The sequence below is a fragment of the Ursus americanus genome, chromosome 33 (genome assembly GCF_024610735.1).
Source record: "Ursus americanus isolate L20-20 chromosome 33, mUrsAme1.1.p, whole genome shotgun sequence".
NCBI classification, from domain to species: Eukaryota; Metazoa; Chordata; class Mammalia; order Carnivora; family Ursidae; genus Ursus; species Ursus americanus.
The window spans coordinates 29,457,721-29,475,540 of NC_142159.1; the positions used below are offsets into that span (position 1 = coordinate 29,457,721).

The following is a 17,820-nucleotide window of genomic DNA, read 5'->3' on the forward strand; positions in this document are numbered from 1 at the left end:
GGGCCAGGCTCTGGCTGACGGGCCTCAGGCTTCCTCTCCACTCATGGCCATTTCTTCCACTCTGCCAGTTTGTTCTCCCCACGCAGGCCATGCAGAGAAGCCACACGTCCCGGAGCTGGCCCGTGGCCCCCATGCCCCGGCCAGGCTGCTGTGGGCATCGCCTCACTGACAGTTTTGCTTAGTGTCAGACGTGCTCATGGTAATTCCAGTGGGACAAAGTCCCCAGGCACATCCTTGGGGGGCCTTGTGACTTTTCAGTGCAGTCCTGACACACGCCTGTCCTGGAGGAAGTGGGGTCAGGAGAGCCTGTCGAGGTCACGTGGCTCAGATAGGACATTCTCAGGGCCTAAGGAAGGGGAAAGACATGGGGTCCTGGGGAGCATCAGGGCAGCTTGCTGAGGGGACGCTGGACTGGGGAGCCACTCACATAGTTGCGCACCTAACAGGAGCTTGCGGGTTACCTCGTTGACCTTGGCTGGAGGCCATGCAGTTCCCCTCCTGGTGCTAGCTTGGCCGTGCATCCCATGGGGCAGGCAGAAGGTGGGGCCCACAAGGCCTTGTGGGGCCTGGGAGACCCACCATGGGAGCCTCACTACAGACGATTCACTAGGACCAGGCCCCACCTCACAGGGCCACAAGCAGGCAGGACAAGATGCCATTTGAGGGCCCTCGAAGGACCTCCCCAGATAGCAGGGGCAGAGGCCTCATGCTCTGCCCTCCACCGGGAGCCCCAGGCCTTCGGGACTGACCACGGAGACATGAGCTGCGGCCATCGGGCACCACATCTCCGTTTGTCTAAGGTACGGGAACAGGCTTCTACTTCAGGCCAGAATGAAGTGCAAGGGGCTGGATTTGCCCCCCACAGCTATGCAAGAAACAAGCTGGACAAGATCCAGGAAACAGCAGCCAGCCTGCGAGGCCCCAGCTCACTTCCTGAGCATTTCCAGCTGTGGTGCAGGGAAGGGACCCCGCAGGTCCAGGGGTCCCCCCAAGGGCAGAGATGGAGCTGGGAGTCCGAGGAAGCCAAGGCAGCTAGAGTCTGCAGGAGGGAGCCCAGGAGAGGAGCGCGTCCTGGAGAGATCTGCAGAGCGTGAGGAACGTGCTTCGGGCCGGGAAACCGCGGAGACGGTCACAGAGTCCTGCCCAGAGCTCACACGGGGCTGTGGGGAGTGCTTGGTCCGGCGGGCAGTCCGGACGACCTCTGGATTCACAGGACATCAGAAGAGTATCTAGTAGTGGGGACTAATGAAGCCTACCTTGAACCCCACCTAACAGACCGTAAAAGCCAGACCCAAAAGGATCAAACCATCTCTAAGTAACCGAAGAGCATCAAGAAGGTAAGACCACAAAGTATCCAGTAGCCAGGACGGTAAGACTCACCATGTCTGACACCGACCCCAGATGACCAGGCACACAAAGAAAGCAGGAAAGTACAACCCGTAACAAGGAAAAATAAACCAATCAAAGCCAACCCAGAAATGACACAGACGGGGACGTGAAGCACCGTGAGTGGACTGTGCGTGTCCAGCGGGGAAGACGGGCCACGCTCGGCGCACACGGGAGGCGCGAAGGAGTGGAACCACCCACTGGAGCTGAAAGACGTGGGCAGGGACGGGGGGGAAGGAAAGGAGAGCCGTGAGCTTGCAGGCACAGCCGTAGAAAGCCCCCAAACGAAACCCAGAAAGGAAAGCGACTGAACGTCACGCACAGGGCGTTCTGTCCGACGACTCCTCTCGGCCAAGCACGCGTCCCATCAGAGGCTCCCAAGCGCTGCAGGAGAGCACGTGACAGGAGAAACAAACGGTGGCCAAACTGTGTTCAAACTGGATGACAAACAGACCGGTGGACTCCAGACACAAGGAACCCCAAGCACAGGAAGCTTGAGGACAAGGACGCCAGCTGCAGATAAAGAGAAAATGCAGGACACCGCGCGGGGCCGCAGCTCCATTCCAGCGCCCAGCCCCCTGCCCACCCGCCGCCGGCTCCCGAGCCTGCCCCGGAGACCCGCCAGCTCTCCCGGCTCTGGTCACCCTTGAACCCTGGAGGCTCTGCCGGCTACTGGGTACACAGTCCGTGCCGGTCGGCGTCCCCGCTCTCAAGCAGAAGGCCCAGCGGTGCGTCTCTTGACCCGCCACCACCCGGGCCCCCAGGGCACCGTGTCGTCCCCCCCCCCCCAGGTCCCCTAGGGCACCGTGTCCCCACCTCGCCCAGCTTGGAGAGCCCTCCCGCTAATCTACGCCTCGGGCATCTCCTCACACCGAGGCTCCCCAGCTCTTTCCCAACTCTGCTTCTGCCTTCTCGAAGCCCCGGGGGTTCTGTAGAAACTCTCAGGATTCTTGTAACCCCGTCTATTTCTCTGGAAGCTGGCAGGCTGACAGACTCTGGTTATTCTTAGTGCTGAATTATTTATCTGCATTCCCCTCCTCACCCACACTTCAGAATTTGTAACGTGGCTCCTGGGTCCAGGCCAAGGCCCATTTTCCCCCACTTGAAATGAAGTAATTTTAAAATCTTTTGTCTTTAATTTTTTATCACCCAAACCATGCCTGTGGTAATTACGCTTGGCAAGGGGTCGGAGCCTGGCGGGTGGCCAAGCCGATGCCAGGGAGCCCCTGTCCTCCACCCCCACGCCCACCCCCGGCTCCGACGACAGGAAAGCTCCAGCCACAGAGGGTGGGGTGAGGAGGAGTCCCCCAGCTCCCCCCAAGTCCCACTGGATAGTTAATTCGGGGCGAAGCCCAGCTCGCCGTGCTCGGGGCCTCCGTCCCACCAGGAAAGTGCATCCAGCAGCTGGAGGGTCCGGGGGCAGCCACACCGCACAGGCTCCCCCGTCGCGCGGGGACGGCAGGGAGGCGGCTGAGGGCCTGACCCAGGGCAGAAGCTGATGATGTGTGCCAGGCGTCCTCACCAGCACGCGGCACGTCCCCCTGGGCAGGCGACCGCCGCTGTGGGCAGGCGGAGCAGACGCATCACCACGCACCGCACCACGGAGAGGAGAACCTCTGGTCGGGTCAGAGCTGCCTTGGGCTGCCCACCAGGGCCCTCTTGTGGCTGCCGTGGCCGGAAGTGAGGGTCTCTGTGCCTCAGACTCGGGGCCGGGCCCACCCCTCCTGTCTCTGCCTGCTACCTTTTCTGTCCCTTCCCACGAGTCCCCCAGGTAACAGTGGCCTTCAGTCCTCCTGAGGGGGACCCAAGGGGACACACCAGTGCCCCACGGCCCCACCTCCCACGGAGCCCAGCTGCCACTGAAATATTAATGCCAGACGCAGCGGCCCCGGCGCGTCAGCCCTTTCCTGAGCGGCTCCCCTGCCCGGCGTCGGGCAGCCTTTGCACACGGAAGCCGCGCTTCGGCTCTGCACGCGGCTGCGCGGGCTGTGGAAACGGCGAGCTTGTGAGGCTCCGGCTCCAGCCTCTGTCCGTGGGCACGTTCCGGTGTAGACAGGAAGACACCGGCAGAAGGTCAGAGAGCTGCCCCCAGGGGTTGCGCCCGCTGCCCTCAGGAGACAGAAGTGGGGCCTCAGAGGACAGGAGGGTCGCAGCTGTGCCCATGTGGGGCCAGCAGGCCGGGACTGCGGCGTCCCTGCTGTTCTCGGGGCTGCCATCTTGGGGGCCTTGGGCGGCCATTCAGGGGTTTTCTTGTCTTCTCCCTGCAGGCCTGACGGGGCCACGGCCGAGCCAGTAGCAGCAGCCTTCCCAGGTAGGTGGGCGGGAGGAGGACTCCGTCGAGCGGGCCAAGGCCACCTGTCACCCCACAATCCACATGTATCATAGTTGTGGACCTTTTGGAAAAACTCCCTTCCCCTGAACACGCCCCTAAATTCAACACTCATCTTGGCGAGGGCAGCCAGGGGATCAGAGAGGGCAGCTCCCAGCCTGGCCGCCCCCCACGCCACCCCAGGCAGCCCCAGAGGCACCAGAGATGGAGGGGGTATGGATGGGCCCAGGGCCTCCGAAAGGCCCTCTCCAGCCTCCCTCCCTTCAGATGGCTGTGGGCAGGGGCAGGGTATGGTGGAGGGGTGTTTACCCATCTGGGGTGCCATTCTGTCCCCACAGGCAAAGCAAATGTCCCCGTTCCTTGTGTCCAGGGTCCCGATTGGAAGGCTGTCAGGCCCCCAGGTCTGGGCCCCCTCTGGTCCCGTGTGCATTTGGGAGTGTTAGCAGGGCCCGTGGCCCCTGAGCCCACCTTATTCAGGAGGAGGACTGAGTCCCGGGCAGGGCCCTCCACATCCCCCTTTGGGCACTGTGAGACTGGCCAGCAGAGCCGGGGCTGAGCTCACTGAGCCCCAGGAGGAGGTGGTGAGGGTGGGCAGGGGGGACGCCCCCACACTAAGTTGGGAGGGGCCCAGGGATTGCCCGGAGGAGGGCCAGGCCCCGAGGAGGGCGAGGCCCCGAGGAGCAGCAGTGTCCAGACCGGAAGGGGCAACGCCAGCGGGTGGCCAAGCCCCTGACATGCGGGCCTCGCCGTCTCTGTGGGGACGCCGGGCACAGGGCCCATGACCAGCCCATGTGGGCCAGGCCTTGGGTGGCCACCAGCCAGACCCTCTCCCAGCCTCTGGGAGAAGAGTGTCAGGAGCGAGGTCAGACGAGGGCTGGGCTGGGTTCTGCGGCCGCTGCCCACTGAGCCCTGCTCCCCAGCCAGCACCGCTGGCCTGCTGGCCGCAGGCTGGTGGAGCTGTGTTCCTGGGAACACCTAGAAACCGCGCTGCTTGGAAACACTGTGGCGTTGCCATGCACGGCGTCTCCTCCAGGCCAGCCAGGGAGGCCTGGTGCCCCGGGCTGTGGAATGTGGGCCCCCTCCCAGGCCCCCCGAGTTGCTGAAGGAACTGACTCAGAGCCCAGCAAATTCCTGCCGCCGAGGCCCTTTCTCCTCCTGCCCCGGGAACGCGCGGTGTCCGCAGGGCGCAGCAAGGAGAGGGCCTGCTTTCCAGACCGGGGCGCTGGAATGTTCTCTCTGACGGTGCGAGCCGACTCCTGCGCCCCATTTCAGCGGCGGCCGCATTCCTGGTGTGAGCCCGGGCCAGCCCAGCGAGCTTTTTCCACGCTCCGGTGCCAGCCCCCTGGGCTCGGGGGCGGGGAGAGGACGGTTTCTATGGTAACCGCACTTTCTGTTATGTCTTATTTTCTTTTCTATGCTTTCTCCAACTTTGGAGCTCTGCAGACAGTTCACAGACCGCAAGAGGGGAAGCGCTTCTCCTCCTGCGCCGGCGGCCCTCCTACCCCAGCCCGTAGCTGGCCAGGCCGCGCGTCTTAGGAGTCTCCATTGTTTAAAAAAAACATTTTAGAGGAAACAAATTCTTTTTCTCCTAAAAAGATAGGGAGTATTTTCAAAAGAGTCCCTGCACTCAGCCGTGCAGCCCCATCAGCCCGGTCCTGGGGTCACCGGCCGAGGAGAAGTCCCAGAGCCCCCAGTGGGTCCCAGGGTCCCAGAAAGGGTGTGCGGGTGGACAGAAGCCAAGGCTGGGGAGAGGCAGGGGCAGGAGCCTGGGCAGCTGGGGCCCCTGGGGGCCGCATCTCAGCGCCCGTCTTTTGCAGGGGAGTATGTCGTCATGATCCGCGATGTGACCAACCCTCCCTTCCTAGGACACACGCTGCCCACCGCCTTCAAACACCTTCGGGTCTTGGGGAAGGGGACGGACAAGCAGCCCCACGTCCCTGGAGAAGGCCCCAAATCCCCGAGATAGGAGAGCCACCCCCATGCACCTGACAGCCACCAGTGTCCCCCTCAGGACACCATCCTCATCTGAATGGGAGGAAAAGCCGCCTGTGCTCTGCGGGGCTCCTTCCTGCACTTCCCAGGGGCGCTGAGCAGGGGCCGGAGGGCCGCCTGCACGTATCCCACGGCTCAATAAACAGCTCAGCAGCGACTCCGACTCCCGGAGAGGTGCCTGACCCAGACCGCAAGCCCCCTCCCACAGCCAGGAGCCCCAAGGAGGCTCAGCGGGTGATCGCCAGGCTCCCCTCTGGCTGGCACCTCCACTCCCCAGGGGGAGCCCAGGCCAGGCCGGGGAGGGGGCCATCTGGTCCCCCCACCACGGAATCCGGCAACGAAGCCGGCCCTACCTCCCACCCACCGTCCAGGCCTTGGAGGCGGCCCGGCCGGGGACATGGGGACCGCTGCCAAATGAGAGATAAGAGGCGGCAGCAGGTGATCGGTTTTCCGGAAGGAGCTTCGTGTCTGGGGGGCACTTCCTGGATTTTCCAGCTGCCTCTGAAACACGGCCCAGGCCTGGGCGCAGGGAGACGCCCGGAGGCTGCAACGGGCTGGCTGGGACGGGGCCTCCTTCCGCCTCCACCGAGCGGGCCAGAGCCAGGATCCAGGGCCTCCGCCCGGCTCCTGCATCCCTGGCCCCTGGGGCTCACCCCGTGCCCACCCTGTGCTGGCTGGAGCTAGGCTTGGCCCTCGCTGCGAAGCCCACCACCTCTTCTTCGTCCTTCTCCGAGGAATGAGGAACGGGATGGGAGCATCCAGCCCCCAGCTGCAAGCAGCACACTGCTGCTTCCCACCCGGACACCCCACAGACCCCACACCCCCCCACCCCCGTCCAGTGCGCACTTCCCTCCTACGCTGGCCTCTGCACCCTGCTCCCACCCTCTGGGATGGGGCCCCCACCCCTCCCTCAAGGCCCCCCACACAGTCCCTGCACCCACACAGCGGCCGCTCCCTCGTGTTTCTGACGGGCCCCCCGCTGCCCCCCGGTCTTCGTTGCTGAGACACAACTGTTTGGCTTCTGCCTCTGCTTCTCTCCCTTCCTGTGGTCCATGGCAGGTCTGCTTCAAAGTGCATCCCCGGCCCGACGCCATCCCCGCACTCTCCCAAGCTCTGCAGACAGCAGGTGCTGCCCCAGCTCACCCCCCAAGTCTGTGCCAGGACCTGCAGCCTGAGCAGGACCTGCAGCTCTGGTCCCATGCTCACTGCCCTCCTCTCCTGCTGCTCCCCCCGGCTCTCTGCGTTCCACTCACACGGCCCCTGCAGCTCCTCCGTCCTGCCAGCACGTTTCTGCCTCAGGGCCTTTGCATGTGTTCTTCCCTCCACCTAGACTGCTCACCTCCCAGATGCCACCTTCTCACACGAGGCCTTCCTTGACCACCAGTTCTGAAGCCTCCCGCCACCTTCAGCAAACATGTCCTGCTCCCTCCCCGCCTCACGTGGTCTGCACAGGTCAGGGGCTGACATGCCGCGCACTTCCCTTGTCTGCTTTGCAACCTCCAAAGGGAGGCATTTATTTGGTCCGTTTGTTCACTTGTGTAGCCTCAGCATCGAGCACAGTGTGTGACCCTTAGGAGGCCCTTGGCAAATATTTGTTGAATGGATGGGTGAATGTGGAGCCCCTAACTCTATGCCAGGCAGAATAGGAGGCACCGGAGACAAATTGGGCAAAGGAGGTGTGCAGGGAGACTGGTAGCTGAATAACTGGATGGACGGATGGATGGATGGGCGGATGGGTGGACGGATGGACGGATGGACAGTGGTTGGGTAGATGGGAGTGTGGATAAATGGACGGATGAGTACACGCATGGACAGACAGACGGATACATGGATGGGTGGTCAGGTGGGAGGATGGTGCAGAATGGAGGGAACTGTGGGCGGGTGGAATGGAAGTTCGTTCGTAGGAAGCAGGTTCATGTGGACTAGTTGTGTTCTTAATAAGGCAAGAGCCAGCAGAGGAGGAAAGGGTCCCTACATCAAAACCAACCCAAAGCCAGAGAGCCTTTCACACCCCTGGCCGCTGTCCCCTCCCTGTTCTTTGCCCTCCCTGCTCTTCTCTTGGTAGGTTTCTCATCCAGTTTGGCCTCAGTAGGCCTGAAGCAGTTCATGGCTGGGGGACTGGTCAGCCCAGCTGACCCTCTACCCCTTGCCCAGTCCTGGCCTTCAGACCCGGTGGAACAGCGCTAGGGGCCAGCCTGGACCACAGCGGCAGGCCCCCAGGAGACACAAGAGTCAGCAAGGGAAAGGGGCTTCAGAACCTCCACGACTGGGGAACTGAGGTAATTCTGAGCCTGAGGTGTGGGGTGGCAGCCGTGCCCCCGGGGTGGAAGCTGCGTCCGCCAGCCTTCTGGTTCCCTGGGCTCAGGGCGCCATAGATGTGGCCAGCCTGGCTCAGCTGGCTTCTGCCTCTGACTGGCCCTCAGGAAGGGACAGACTGCCGGTGTCCCCAGCAGTGAGTCCCCAGAGAGGATCCAGTCCCGGGACCCACAGACTCCTAGGTCAGAGTGCCTGGGCCTAAGGGGGGGCGTCCTGCCCAAAGCGCAGGGAGGCAGATGGGGGGCTGCGTCCACACGCGTCCGCGTCAACATGGGGGCAGAGCCCCTCGTGGACAGCCAGGGGTCAGGAGGGCCACACACTCCAGAGTCCCCCAACTTTGTCTGGGCTTCACCATCCGCCCAAGTCTGCCCCTGAGGCTCGGCAAGTCGCTCTGTGGCTCTTTCTTCTTTTCCAGATGAAACCACACTTCTGTCAAAAGAAAGAAAAAGAGAGAGAGAGAGAGAAAGAAAGAGAGAGAGAGGAAAGAAAGAAAGAAAGAAAGAAAGAAAGAAAGAAAGAAAGAAAGAAAAAGAAAGGGAAGGAAGGAAGGAAGGAAGGAAGGAAGGAAGAAAGAAGAAAGAGAGAAAGAAAGAAAGAAAGAAAGAGAAAGAGAAGAAAGAGAAAGAAAGAAAAAGAAAGAAAGAAAGAAAGAAAGAAAGAAAGGAAAGAAAGAAAGAAAGAAAGAAAGAAAGAAAGAAAGAAAGAAAGAAAGAAAGATGTTTGAGTTTAGGAAGAAAAGTGTGCTGGGCACAGAAGCGGCTGCTGTGTTTCCCAGCTGGTCCAGGGGGTCCTTCAGTATTTCTTTCCAAATCAGCACGGCGGGGTTCGGCCACAAAGCCCGGGGTACGAGGTCAGAGTCAGTGCCCTGAACAGACCGAGGCCCCCGGAGCCCTGGACGCGGGGGGTGGAGGGGTAGTCCGCCCCCTCAGCCCCTTCGCAGACCTGGAGCGAAGCCAGCTCTGCAGGCCTGCAGACACGCGGCCAGGGCAACCTCCTACTTTCCAGACATCTGGACAAACCCGAGAGCGGGCTCTCCGCATCCCCGCACCTCACCGGCTTCCTGGCAGGGCAGCTGGGGTCCGCGGGGGCAGGAGCCACTCAGCGAGGCCTGGGGAGAGCTCAGTCCCCATGGACGCGTGTCTGGGCGGGATGGGGTCCCTTGCCCGTCCCATTGCCCCCCTCTGCTGGGAGGCCTGGGTGAGGGTGCCTCTGAGCCAGTGACTAGCAAGTCTTCCAGGGACTTTGCCTGGGGCTCCCGTGCACGTCCGCCGATGGCGTGGGGACCGCTGGGTGGGCGCCACGGGCAGCGGCTCTTACCCTGACCAGATCCCTCGTCCTCACACTGTGTCCCACAGACAAACCCACAAGAAATTTGAATTCTCAAAAAAAAAGGAGAAGAGGGAGGGTCAGCAGGGCCCTGGCCACAGACACTGGTCTGGCCATCAGATCCGCCAGGGGAGGGGCTGAGCGGGAGAGGCACCATGGCCTGGGCCCTCTGGGGCAACGCGGCAGATACAGCGACCGTCCTGGGGTAGGACAGAGCCTCGGGTGGGGAGCCTGGGGGACAGCTCCCCCCACCTGGAACTGTAAGCACTGGCAGCCCACCTGTGACATGGGTCATCAGTAGGGGAAGGAGGGGCCTCAGCCGGGTCGCCGCTCCCCGAGTCCGGGCAGGGCAGCGTCAGTGCAGTCCCAGTGGGCTGGGAGGCAGCGCGGATCATGCCCGGGGCCTGACCGAGTGGCCATCGGACAGCACACACAGCCCCCTCTGGCACGGGCTACATCAGGCCCTCCCCAGAGACCCCACGGGCCTCTCCTTAGAGGAAGGCAGGCTTCTCCGCGCCTCGCTGGAACCAGCAGCCAGTAGGCCCCAAAGCCACCCCTGCCTCTGGGCTGGGCTGGCCGGCAGGGGTTGGTAGAGGGGGTGGCGGGCGTGAGGCGGCCCCCGCATGCCTTACACTCCAGAAGCAACTCAGCCCCCGGGCTTGGGGAGGAGGCTCTGGTCCCAGCAGGGTCTAGAGTGCGACGGAAAGCCTTCTCTCCTGGCCCGTCTCTCCCCGGTGTCCCCCCTCCTGCCGTGCACTGGCTTAGCGGACACTTACAGCGACAACCCCACACTGAGCGCCTGGCCAGGTACGGCCTTGGAGAGAACATACTCGTTCTTCATGAGAAGCTCTCCAGCCAGAGTCAGAGCCAGAGAAACAGACAGCTCAGAGATCAGGGAGACAGATCAGTGCCTGTCCCTCTCTGCCCGGCCCCCCTCCCAGCAGGGTCTTGGCAGTGCGATGTCTCAGACCACCCCTCGCCAGCCTGGCATCCGGCACAGGACAGAGCCCCCCTCCCACTGGGCTCCACCTGGCACAGACAGCTCGCCCAGCCTCCTCCCCGCCGGCCGGCCGGTCACCCAGGACGCTCCTGCGGGAGGCCTCCCCTCCGCAAAGCCTGGGCAGGCCGCCTGGTCTCGGTGCCAGGAGGGTGGCAAGGCCAGCTGTGTCAAGCTCCCCCTCCTGGGCAGGGCTTCCTGAGGGGTCCCTGTGAGGCCTGGCTCTGTCTGCCCCATGTGGCCCCCAGTTCCTCAGTCCTGCGTGAGTGTCAGAGGGAGTCACTGGGCCTGCTTCAGCCAGACCATCTCAGGGCGGGCAGCTCTCAGCACCGGTAACGGTCACAGCTGCATGGGGCCATCCGCTTCCTGCTCCTGTCCCCTCAAGGCAGGACACAGCCACTGACAGCCAGCCCACAGCCCTCTCTGACGGAAAAGGCCGGGCCACAGCAGGCACAGGACACCTTGGGAGCCAGATGGGGGCCTGAGCAGGTGGGGAGGAACTGCCCTGAGTCCTCTGCCCATCAGGTAACCCTGGGGCCCAGAGCCTCAGGCCTGGGACCGCTGATCCCTCCACAAGCCTAGGGGGTGGCCAGGGGGAGTGAGTGGGCCAGGCGGCAACCCATACTGGCCAAAGCTGCCCCGGCCTGGGCTCCTCTTGGCACGAGGCCTTGGGTGTCGAGGAGTAGGCAGGCCGCCCCACGGCGACGGCCACGGGCATTTTCTGATGGTGACTATAAATAGGGCTGTCATCGGCCGGTCGGGCCGCCAGGCAGCCTGACAGAGCCTGCCAGATGTGCTAGGCTCAGTCTCTAGGCCAGCCCCCACCCCCGCATGTGACCCCCAGCTGGTGACACTCCCCAAAATTCTAGACACTGCTCCTCCTGGCCACTCTGCCCCGGGGTTCCGAGAAGTTAGCACATGCCCACCCTGCCAGCCCTGCCCCCGGACAACCAGAGGCAGGAGGAACCAGGACCAAGTGCCCCCCACAAGTGCCCAGCAGGGTGGACCCCCGTCTGTGGGGCCTTCCTCCTGGGGCGGCCTGGGGAAGGGCACGGGAGGGGTGCTACGTACTGCCCCAAGCCTTCAAACCCTCCTGGGCCTGCCTGCAGCACAGGGGCTGGCCACAGGCCATGGAGGCCACAGGAGCCTCTGCACGGGCCGAGGGCAGGGCAGGGTGGCCTTCCAGGGGTTCCTCATTCCCTCTGCAAATCCTTAGTGAGCCCCCCCTTGAAGAGCAACCCCCCAGGAAGAAGGGCAAAGGTGGGGCAGAAATGGGGGTGAGAGGGCCTTCAGGTGGATCCTGGGGTGGGGGGGCACACACGTGGGCACGCAGCAGCCCCGGACCAGGGCAGAACCAGCAGGTTCACTGAAGTAGGAGTGAGGGGCCGGTGGGAACAGCAGGCCAGGTGTGGGGGGCTGGGCGGGCTCTGTGCCAGCAGAGAAGTGAGAAGGGAGTAGCCCTAGCAGCTGGGGGACGGGGTGGCTAGGCCTGGATGTGGACTGGGGGATTAGGTAAGTGGGGTCCCAAGTGGGGGGCAGCTTGGGGGAGAAGCAGGAGGTGTGGATAGGGGGGTCATCATCCTGGTGACAGTGAATCCCGGCCGCAGGGGGGCCAGTCCTAGAGGAGAAAGGGAGAGGCAGGAGGGGGTCACAAGTCACCACGTGGCTTTCCATGGGTGTCGGGTTCTCCAGTGGCCACACCTGCCAAGGCCTGCACCCCACTCCCTAGCCAGGGCCCTGACAGCGTCCCCAGGACTTGGGCCAAGCCACAGAGGGGGTGGGGGTGGCGGGGGGAGGGAAGCGGGGCCCAGGAGGTGCGTCCCCCTGCAGTGACTCGGGGCCTGGATTCGGATCACTGGGGTGGGGTGGACAGGACCTGGGGCCTCTACGGAGCCCCGGGAAGGGGCAGAGGCCTGGCGGCAGGGGCGCTTTTCCACCAGCAGAAAGGCGCCTCCTAGGTGCGGAGCGGAGGAAGTGGGAGGCCCGGTCTCCGTCCGGCTGGCCATCACCGGGGCGCGGACCCAGGGCGCGCTCAGGCCCCGTCCTGGCCGCGGCTGCAGTTCCCGCCTCCGCCGCCGGGGGCCGCCGGCCAGCTCGGGCTCCGGACACGTAGACACGTCCGCGTCCCGCCCGCGGGGGCTCGGCGCGGGGCCCCCCAGCTCCAGCCCCTCTCCCCCGAGCAGAGACCGGAAGGGCTAACGGCGCCCGGGACGCGGGGTGGCGGGGACAGGGGGCACTGCCTGCGCCCTTCCCCCCGCCCCGCCACAGCCGACCCGCGCACACGCCCGGCTCCGGGAACCCCAGCTCCCTCCGCGCCCCCGGCGGCCGGGACCCGGGGCGGCCCCTCGCGGGGGCGGGGGAGAGGCGGCGGGGGAGGGGCCGCCCCCCGTCGGAGCGCGAGGCTGCGGGTGGAATTCGGACGCGAGGCGGGCGGGGAGTGGGGGGAAGTGAAAGCCGGCGGCGGGGCAGCCCCGGGGGCGTCGGGTCGGGTTCCTGCCAGACGCGTAATAGGAAACTGAGGCCGCGGGGCGGGGGTCGTCCCCCCGCCCCCCTCCAACCCCCCCCCCTCCGGTCTCGGCCCTCGTCCCCCGCACCAGACCCCAGAGGGCGACTCCGCGGAAGGAAGCGGGGACCGGCCGGCCTGCCCGCCCCCCAGGGCGCGCCCTTGCGCTGACTCAGCCGCGGGAGACGCCCCCCCGCCCCGCCGCCCGGGCGCTGCGGCCCCCGAGTCCGCGGCCTGGACTCCGGACCCACAGATCCGTGTGGGCGGCCGCAGCGGGCTTTGCGCTCACCCCAGAAGGGCCTGCCAGGGGCCCCCGCACCCCGCCCCCGGAGGGCATAGCCGGCCTCCCTGGCCCGGGGGCGGGCAGGGGGACAGCGGGGGCCCCGGCCTGCACCCCTCCCCAGGCGGGCTTCCGGCCCGGCCGGAAGGAGCAGGAATTTGGAATGTTTTGGAACCAGCCTTCTATTTCCCGGGAGGATTCTCGGCCCCTGCCCTTCCCCCTGGGGCGGAGGGTGCGGGAGAGGGACGTCATCTGCGTCTGACTGGAAGGGGTGCTCAACCCGGGCTGGGGGCAGGAGCCGGCACCCCTGCTCGCTGCCAACTCCAAACACAGGGGTGCAGGATGGTGGGGGGGTGGCCTGCATCCCGACATGGGTGCTTAGGGGGAGGCTAGACCCGAGGTGGCCACGCTGCAGCGGAGGGGCCCTGACTTGGGCCCCTGTCCCAGTTGACTGCTGCCTTCCTGCCTGGGGAAGCAGGTGTCCAGGGAAGGCAGATGGCCGGCCAGTGACACCACCCTGGCCACACCCGCTGCAGCCCTCCGCAGGTCCCAGGGTCTCTGGACGGAACAAAACCCGCTCCGGGCTCCTGCCCAGACCTTGGCCAGTAGTCTCCACAGACCCCCAGGACCTTTGCTGGGGCTGTGTTTTCTTAGAAACAGGAAATTGGGGGTGTGGCCACACCTCCACCGGGTCAAGGCCCCACCGAGGGCAAGGGAGGGACATTGGACCCCAGGGGAACTCACCACCCTACCCCATGCCTGTAGCTCCCAGGGCCGGAGGGAACCCCCCGTGCCAAAGCAGAGAAGGCAAGGAGGGTCCAGAATACCTGTCTACCTGGGTGGGGCTGAGATGGGGAAGGGGAGTTCATGGGGGAGGGTTGGGGGAATGTGGAGGGAGGGCAGAGGTGGGGGACACGGAGGGGGCCTGGTGGGCACCCTGTCACTTGCCAGCTTATGCATGCCGGCCTGGCTTTCCCCCACACACAAGTGTGGGGACACCACAGAGGTGCCCACGGCCCACCTGGGTTGTAGAGGGGCCCTGGATACTGCCCTACCTCTCTGTCCTGTGTGCTGGGCCCTCTCCTGCCTTCTCTCTCCCAGTCCTGCCTGGGCCTTGAGCTAGACTCAGGGGTTCTCTGGTGGGGGCCAAGCCCTGACCTCAGGCTCCATCCTTCACAAGGTGCCTGTCCCTGGAGGATTCCAGAACAACCTTCTGTGGCAGGAGGAGTGACCTGGGCAAGAGCTTGAGCCAAGCTTCCTGTCAGTAAGGGCTCCTGGGCCAGGACTGGAGCAGGAAGGTCCAACCCCAGCCCTGCCAGACACCTGCCCAGCACAGGACGCTCCAAAGACAAGCCAGGCTGCTCCACCTGCCTGTCCCTACTACCCCCCACAGTGGGGCCACCTGCTCCAGGGCTGGGAGCCCCAGCACCCGCGGCCCCCAGCCCCTGGCATGAGTCTGGGCACAGATGGCCGTGCATGTGAGGCCTACAAGGCTCACGTCATCACTGAGGGGGGGGGGGCTGGGGCAGGCAGGCATTCAGGCCCCCAAAGTTCTGCCCCCACCCGTCCCAGGGTTGTCTGGCAGTGGGGAGGGCACAGAGCACAGTGGGTCTCTGTGGGGAGGGTCAGGGTCCCCCTCCAAGGCCCTGCTTTTACATTCAGCTAGGGTCAGCACACCCTTTCCTGAGGGCACGGACTGTCCTGCAGGACCCTCCCGCCCATTTTCCCTCCAGGACTCCCGTTTTCCTGCAGGGGGTGGTCGCCCAGAGCATGCTGGGCCCCGGCCAGCAGAGGGTGGGGGTGGGGCCTTGGGAATCTCATAAGCCCTCCAGCCTGGCCCTGCCTGGCCAGCGAGAAGGGGGGTGACCTGCGACACGACAGGCAGAGCGGGAGAGGGAAAGGGGTGTCAGTGGGGAGCAGAGGCAGGTCAGGTTCCAGGCTGGGTGAGCCAGGGAGGTGGCTGCTGGCCAAGGCCGGGGGTGTGGGTGGGGTGGGGCTGGAGACCACACTGAGCGCCAGGGACTGACCCCACAGTCCTCCCCTGGGGGCCCAGGGGAGGATGGGCCGTACCAGCTGTTACTGTAAATGGGCAGGCGGCTTCCTCTTTCCACGGAGGGTGCGCCTGGCATCTGCCTCCCCAGATAAGGGCGCGAGTTCTTGGCCTGCGGTCAGCCCCCCTGACCACAGGGTGCTGGGTGGGGCCTGGGGGGCCAGACTGTGGCTCTGGGGCAACAGACTGGAAGAGGGGTGGAGATCCCAAGACAGAGCCAGGCAGGCACAGCTGAGTGCACAGGGGACCCGGGTGGGGCCCTGGCTGCTGGGGACAGAGGCAGAAGTGAAAGCTGGGGGCGGGGGGTCACAGGGCAGGCCCAAAAACTAGGGACCTGAGTAGGCGCCCAGGAACACCCTCTCTACCCCGGGCTCACTGCACCCCCAGGGCCACCTGGGGGAAAGCAGCGCCACCTGGGGAGGTCCCCTGGGCTGCCAGCACGGGGAGCCCAGCTTAGGCCAGGGCTCTGCTCTGCGCAAAGAGGCCAAGCGGCAGGACAGTGCCGCGGGTCCCTGCCTGGCCAGCATGCCAGTGGTGTGGGGGGTCCTGAGCCAGGGGACCCGGAGGTGGGGTGAAGAGGCAGGGCGTGGCCGGGAATCCTGGGAAGGGGGTTCTGACACCAGGCGGCCCCTGTCCTGTCTGCTCGGCCTCAGATGCCCAGGGTCCTTTAAAGACTGATTTATTCGATAGAGAGGGGGGGGAGAGGGCCCGCAGGGGGAGGGACAAAGGAAGGGAGAGCGAGAATCTCAAGCAGACCCCCCACCAAGCACGGAGACGACAGACAGATGGACATGGGGCTCCATCCCCCCACCCAGGAGGCCGTGACCCGAGCCCAACTTGCAAGTCGGATGCTTCACAGACTGAGCCACCCGGGCGCCCTGACACAGGGCCCTTTAAATTTATACCCGAAAGTGGAGCCCCAGCATCCCGAGCTTCTGAGGCAGCCGCCAGCCCAGCTCCAAGGCCCCCTGGGCCGAGCACCACACTGCCACACAGTGCGCCCACAGCCTGCACCGGCCACCCCAGGGGAGGCCGCCTTCCCCAGGCCCCACAAGCTTCCTGCCCTCCTCCAGGACTGTCTCTCCCCTCCTGCCTCTCTCCCCATTCCTCCCACATTCAGGGCCTGGAGCGGGAGCCGGACCTTCACAGTGGAGCCCGGGTGGAGGCTGAGAGCCTGCGGGTCCCAAGCGGCGGCAGCGGGAGGTGCTCTGGAGAAGGACGAGGCCTCTCAGGCAGCAGCGCGGGACACCCGCCTGGCAGGCCCCGGGGAAGGGATGTCAGTGGCAGCATCTATGCCCCGTGGAGATGGCAGGTCTGTACAAGCCTGCAAGGTCACGCAAGATCCCGCCACCCATCCGGGTGGGCTTGGTCGTGAGGCCGAGAAGGGGGCAAATGTTTGGCATCGGGCATAGGTAGGGCCTTGGCTGCCCATGGCTGCAGCCCTCAGCTCACACCCATGCTGCAGGGGTGCCCCTGGGACCCCCAACAGGCCACAGTAGACAACTGTCCACTTGTGAGATCCCAGAACACGAGGGACAGCCCTCCCAACAAAGCGCTGCTGGACGGTGCCCTGGACACTGGGCAGAGGTGGTGAGCCCACAGCCCGGGGTCCAGCCCTGCCCGGGAAGAGTGCACTCCGATTCTGGCCGACGGTCCCATAGCTCCGTGGGAGACCACCCCCAAGAGGAGCGGGGAGCCAGGCCCGAGTGACACCCAGGTGACGGAGGGGGTGGGCTCCACTCTCAGGGGCTGAGTCCCACTGTGGTTAAGTTTGTCATCCATGCGTCTGGGCCCAGGACCCCAGGCAGGGCCCCAGGACCTGATAAGCAGCAGGAGGGGACAGAGGTGGGGGCTGCGGCTTGGGGCCCAGCTCCTAAGCCGTCTGCCTCCTCTCCTCGCCTGACCCAACCCAGCTTCTCTGTTGTGCCCCAGGTGGCACCCCACAAGGGGCTGGGGTCTGGGCCTCGGGGAGCCCGTGAGTGACAGGCAGAGGCGAGGGTGGGCATGGAGGCTCTTCCTCCTGGTCCTGCTGTTCATGCTCCACGCCTGACCTGGGCAGGAGCCTGGCCCCCAGGCAGAGTGGGCTTTTCCAGGCTGCCTGGGTGGGGCTGTCTGTACCCCAGCCGACCCCGCACCCCTCCCCGGGGGCTCCTGAGACTGCTGGGACTGTGTGTGCAGCTGGGGCTGGGCACTGGGTCTTCCCACCGCCCGATTCTCCAAATGACCTTCACGTGACCTTGGAGGAACTGCAGCGGAGCTGGGAAGTGGGACACAGGCAGCTAGGAGAGGTGGCAGCCGGGTGCCCCAGTGCCTGGCAACGCGGAGTCCCCACGCGCTCCCTCAGGACGGCACGCTGGGGCCCAGGGCTCCCACGCCTCCTGAGGGGAGCTGGCCGTCTACTCTGGGGGGCAGCTCTCTGGGCCCCCGGGAAAGGTCCCCTCCAGCTGATCTCCATGGGCCACAGCCGGGTGGGACCTAGACAGACGGCACCCCAGGTGGGGTGCTGCCCACTCTAGCCCCACGTCACTCAGGGTCGATGGAAACCAAAGGTCCCCACAGTCTGACAGGCAGACACCCCTGTCCCCTCCCTGGGCTCAGGCCCAGATGGCGACCAGGGATGGGGGTGGGGGGGCCAAGCATG

The 17,820-nt window shown here is 65.2% G+C and overlaps 1 protein-coding gene across 9 annotated transcripts in view; it reads left to right on the plus strand.

The window, feature by feature from the left end:
* Positions 1–5,864, plus strand: part of MORN1 (MORN repeat containing 1) — a 52,425-nt gene extending 46,561 nt beyond the window's left edge. For all 9 annotated transcript variants that reach the window (XM_045803467.2, XM_045803470.2, XM_045803471.2 and 6 more), the window contains 2 exons: positions 3,654–3,697; positions 5,533–5,864. In XM_045803467.2, the coding sequence (XP_045659423.1) occupies positions 3,654–3,697; positions 5,533–5,681 (193 nt within the window). In that variant the 3' untranslated portion in view covers positions 5,682–5,864. The remainder of the gene's footprint in view (positions 1–3,653; positions 3,698–5,532) is intronic.
* The last annotated feature ends 11,956 nt before the right edge of the window (positions 5,865–17,820 follow it).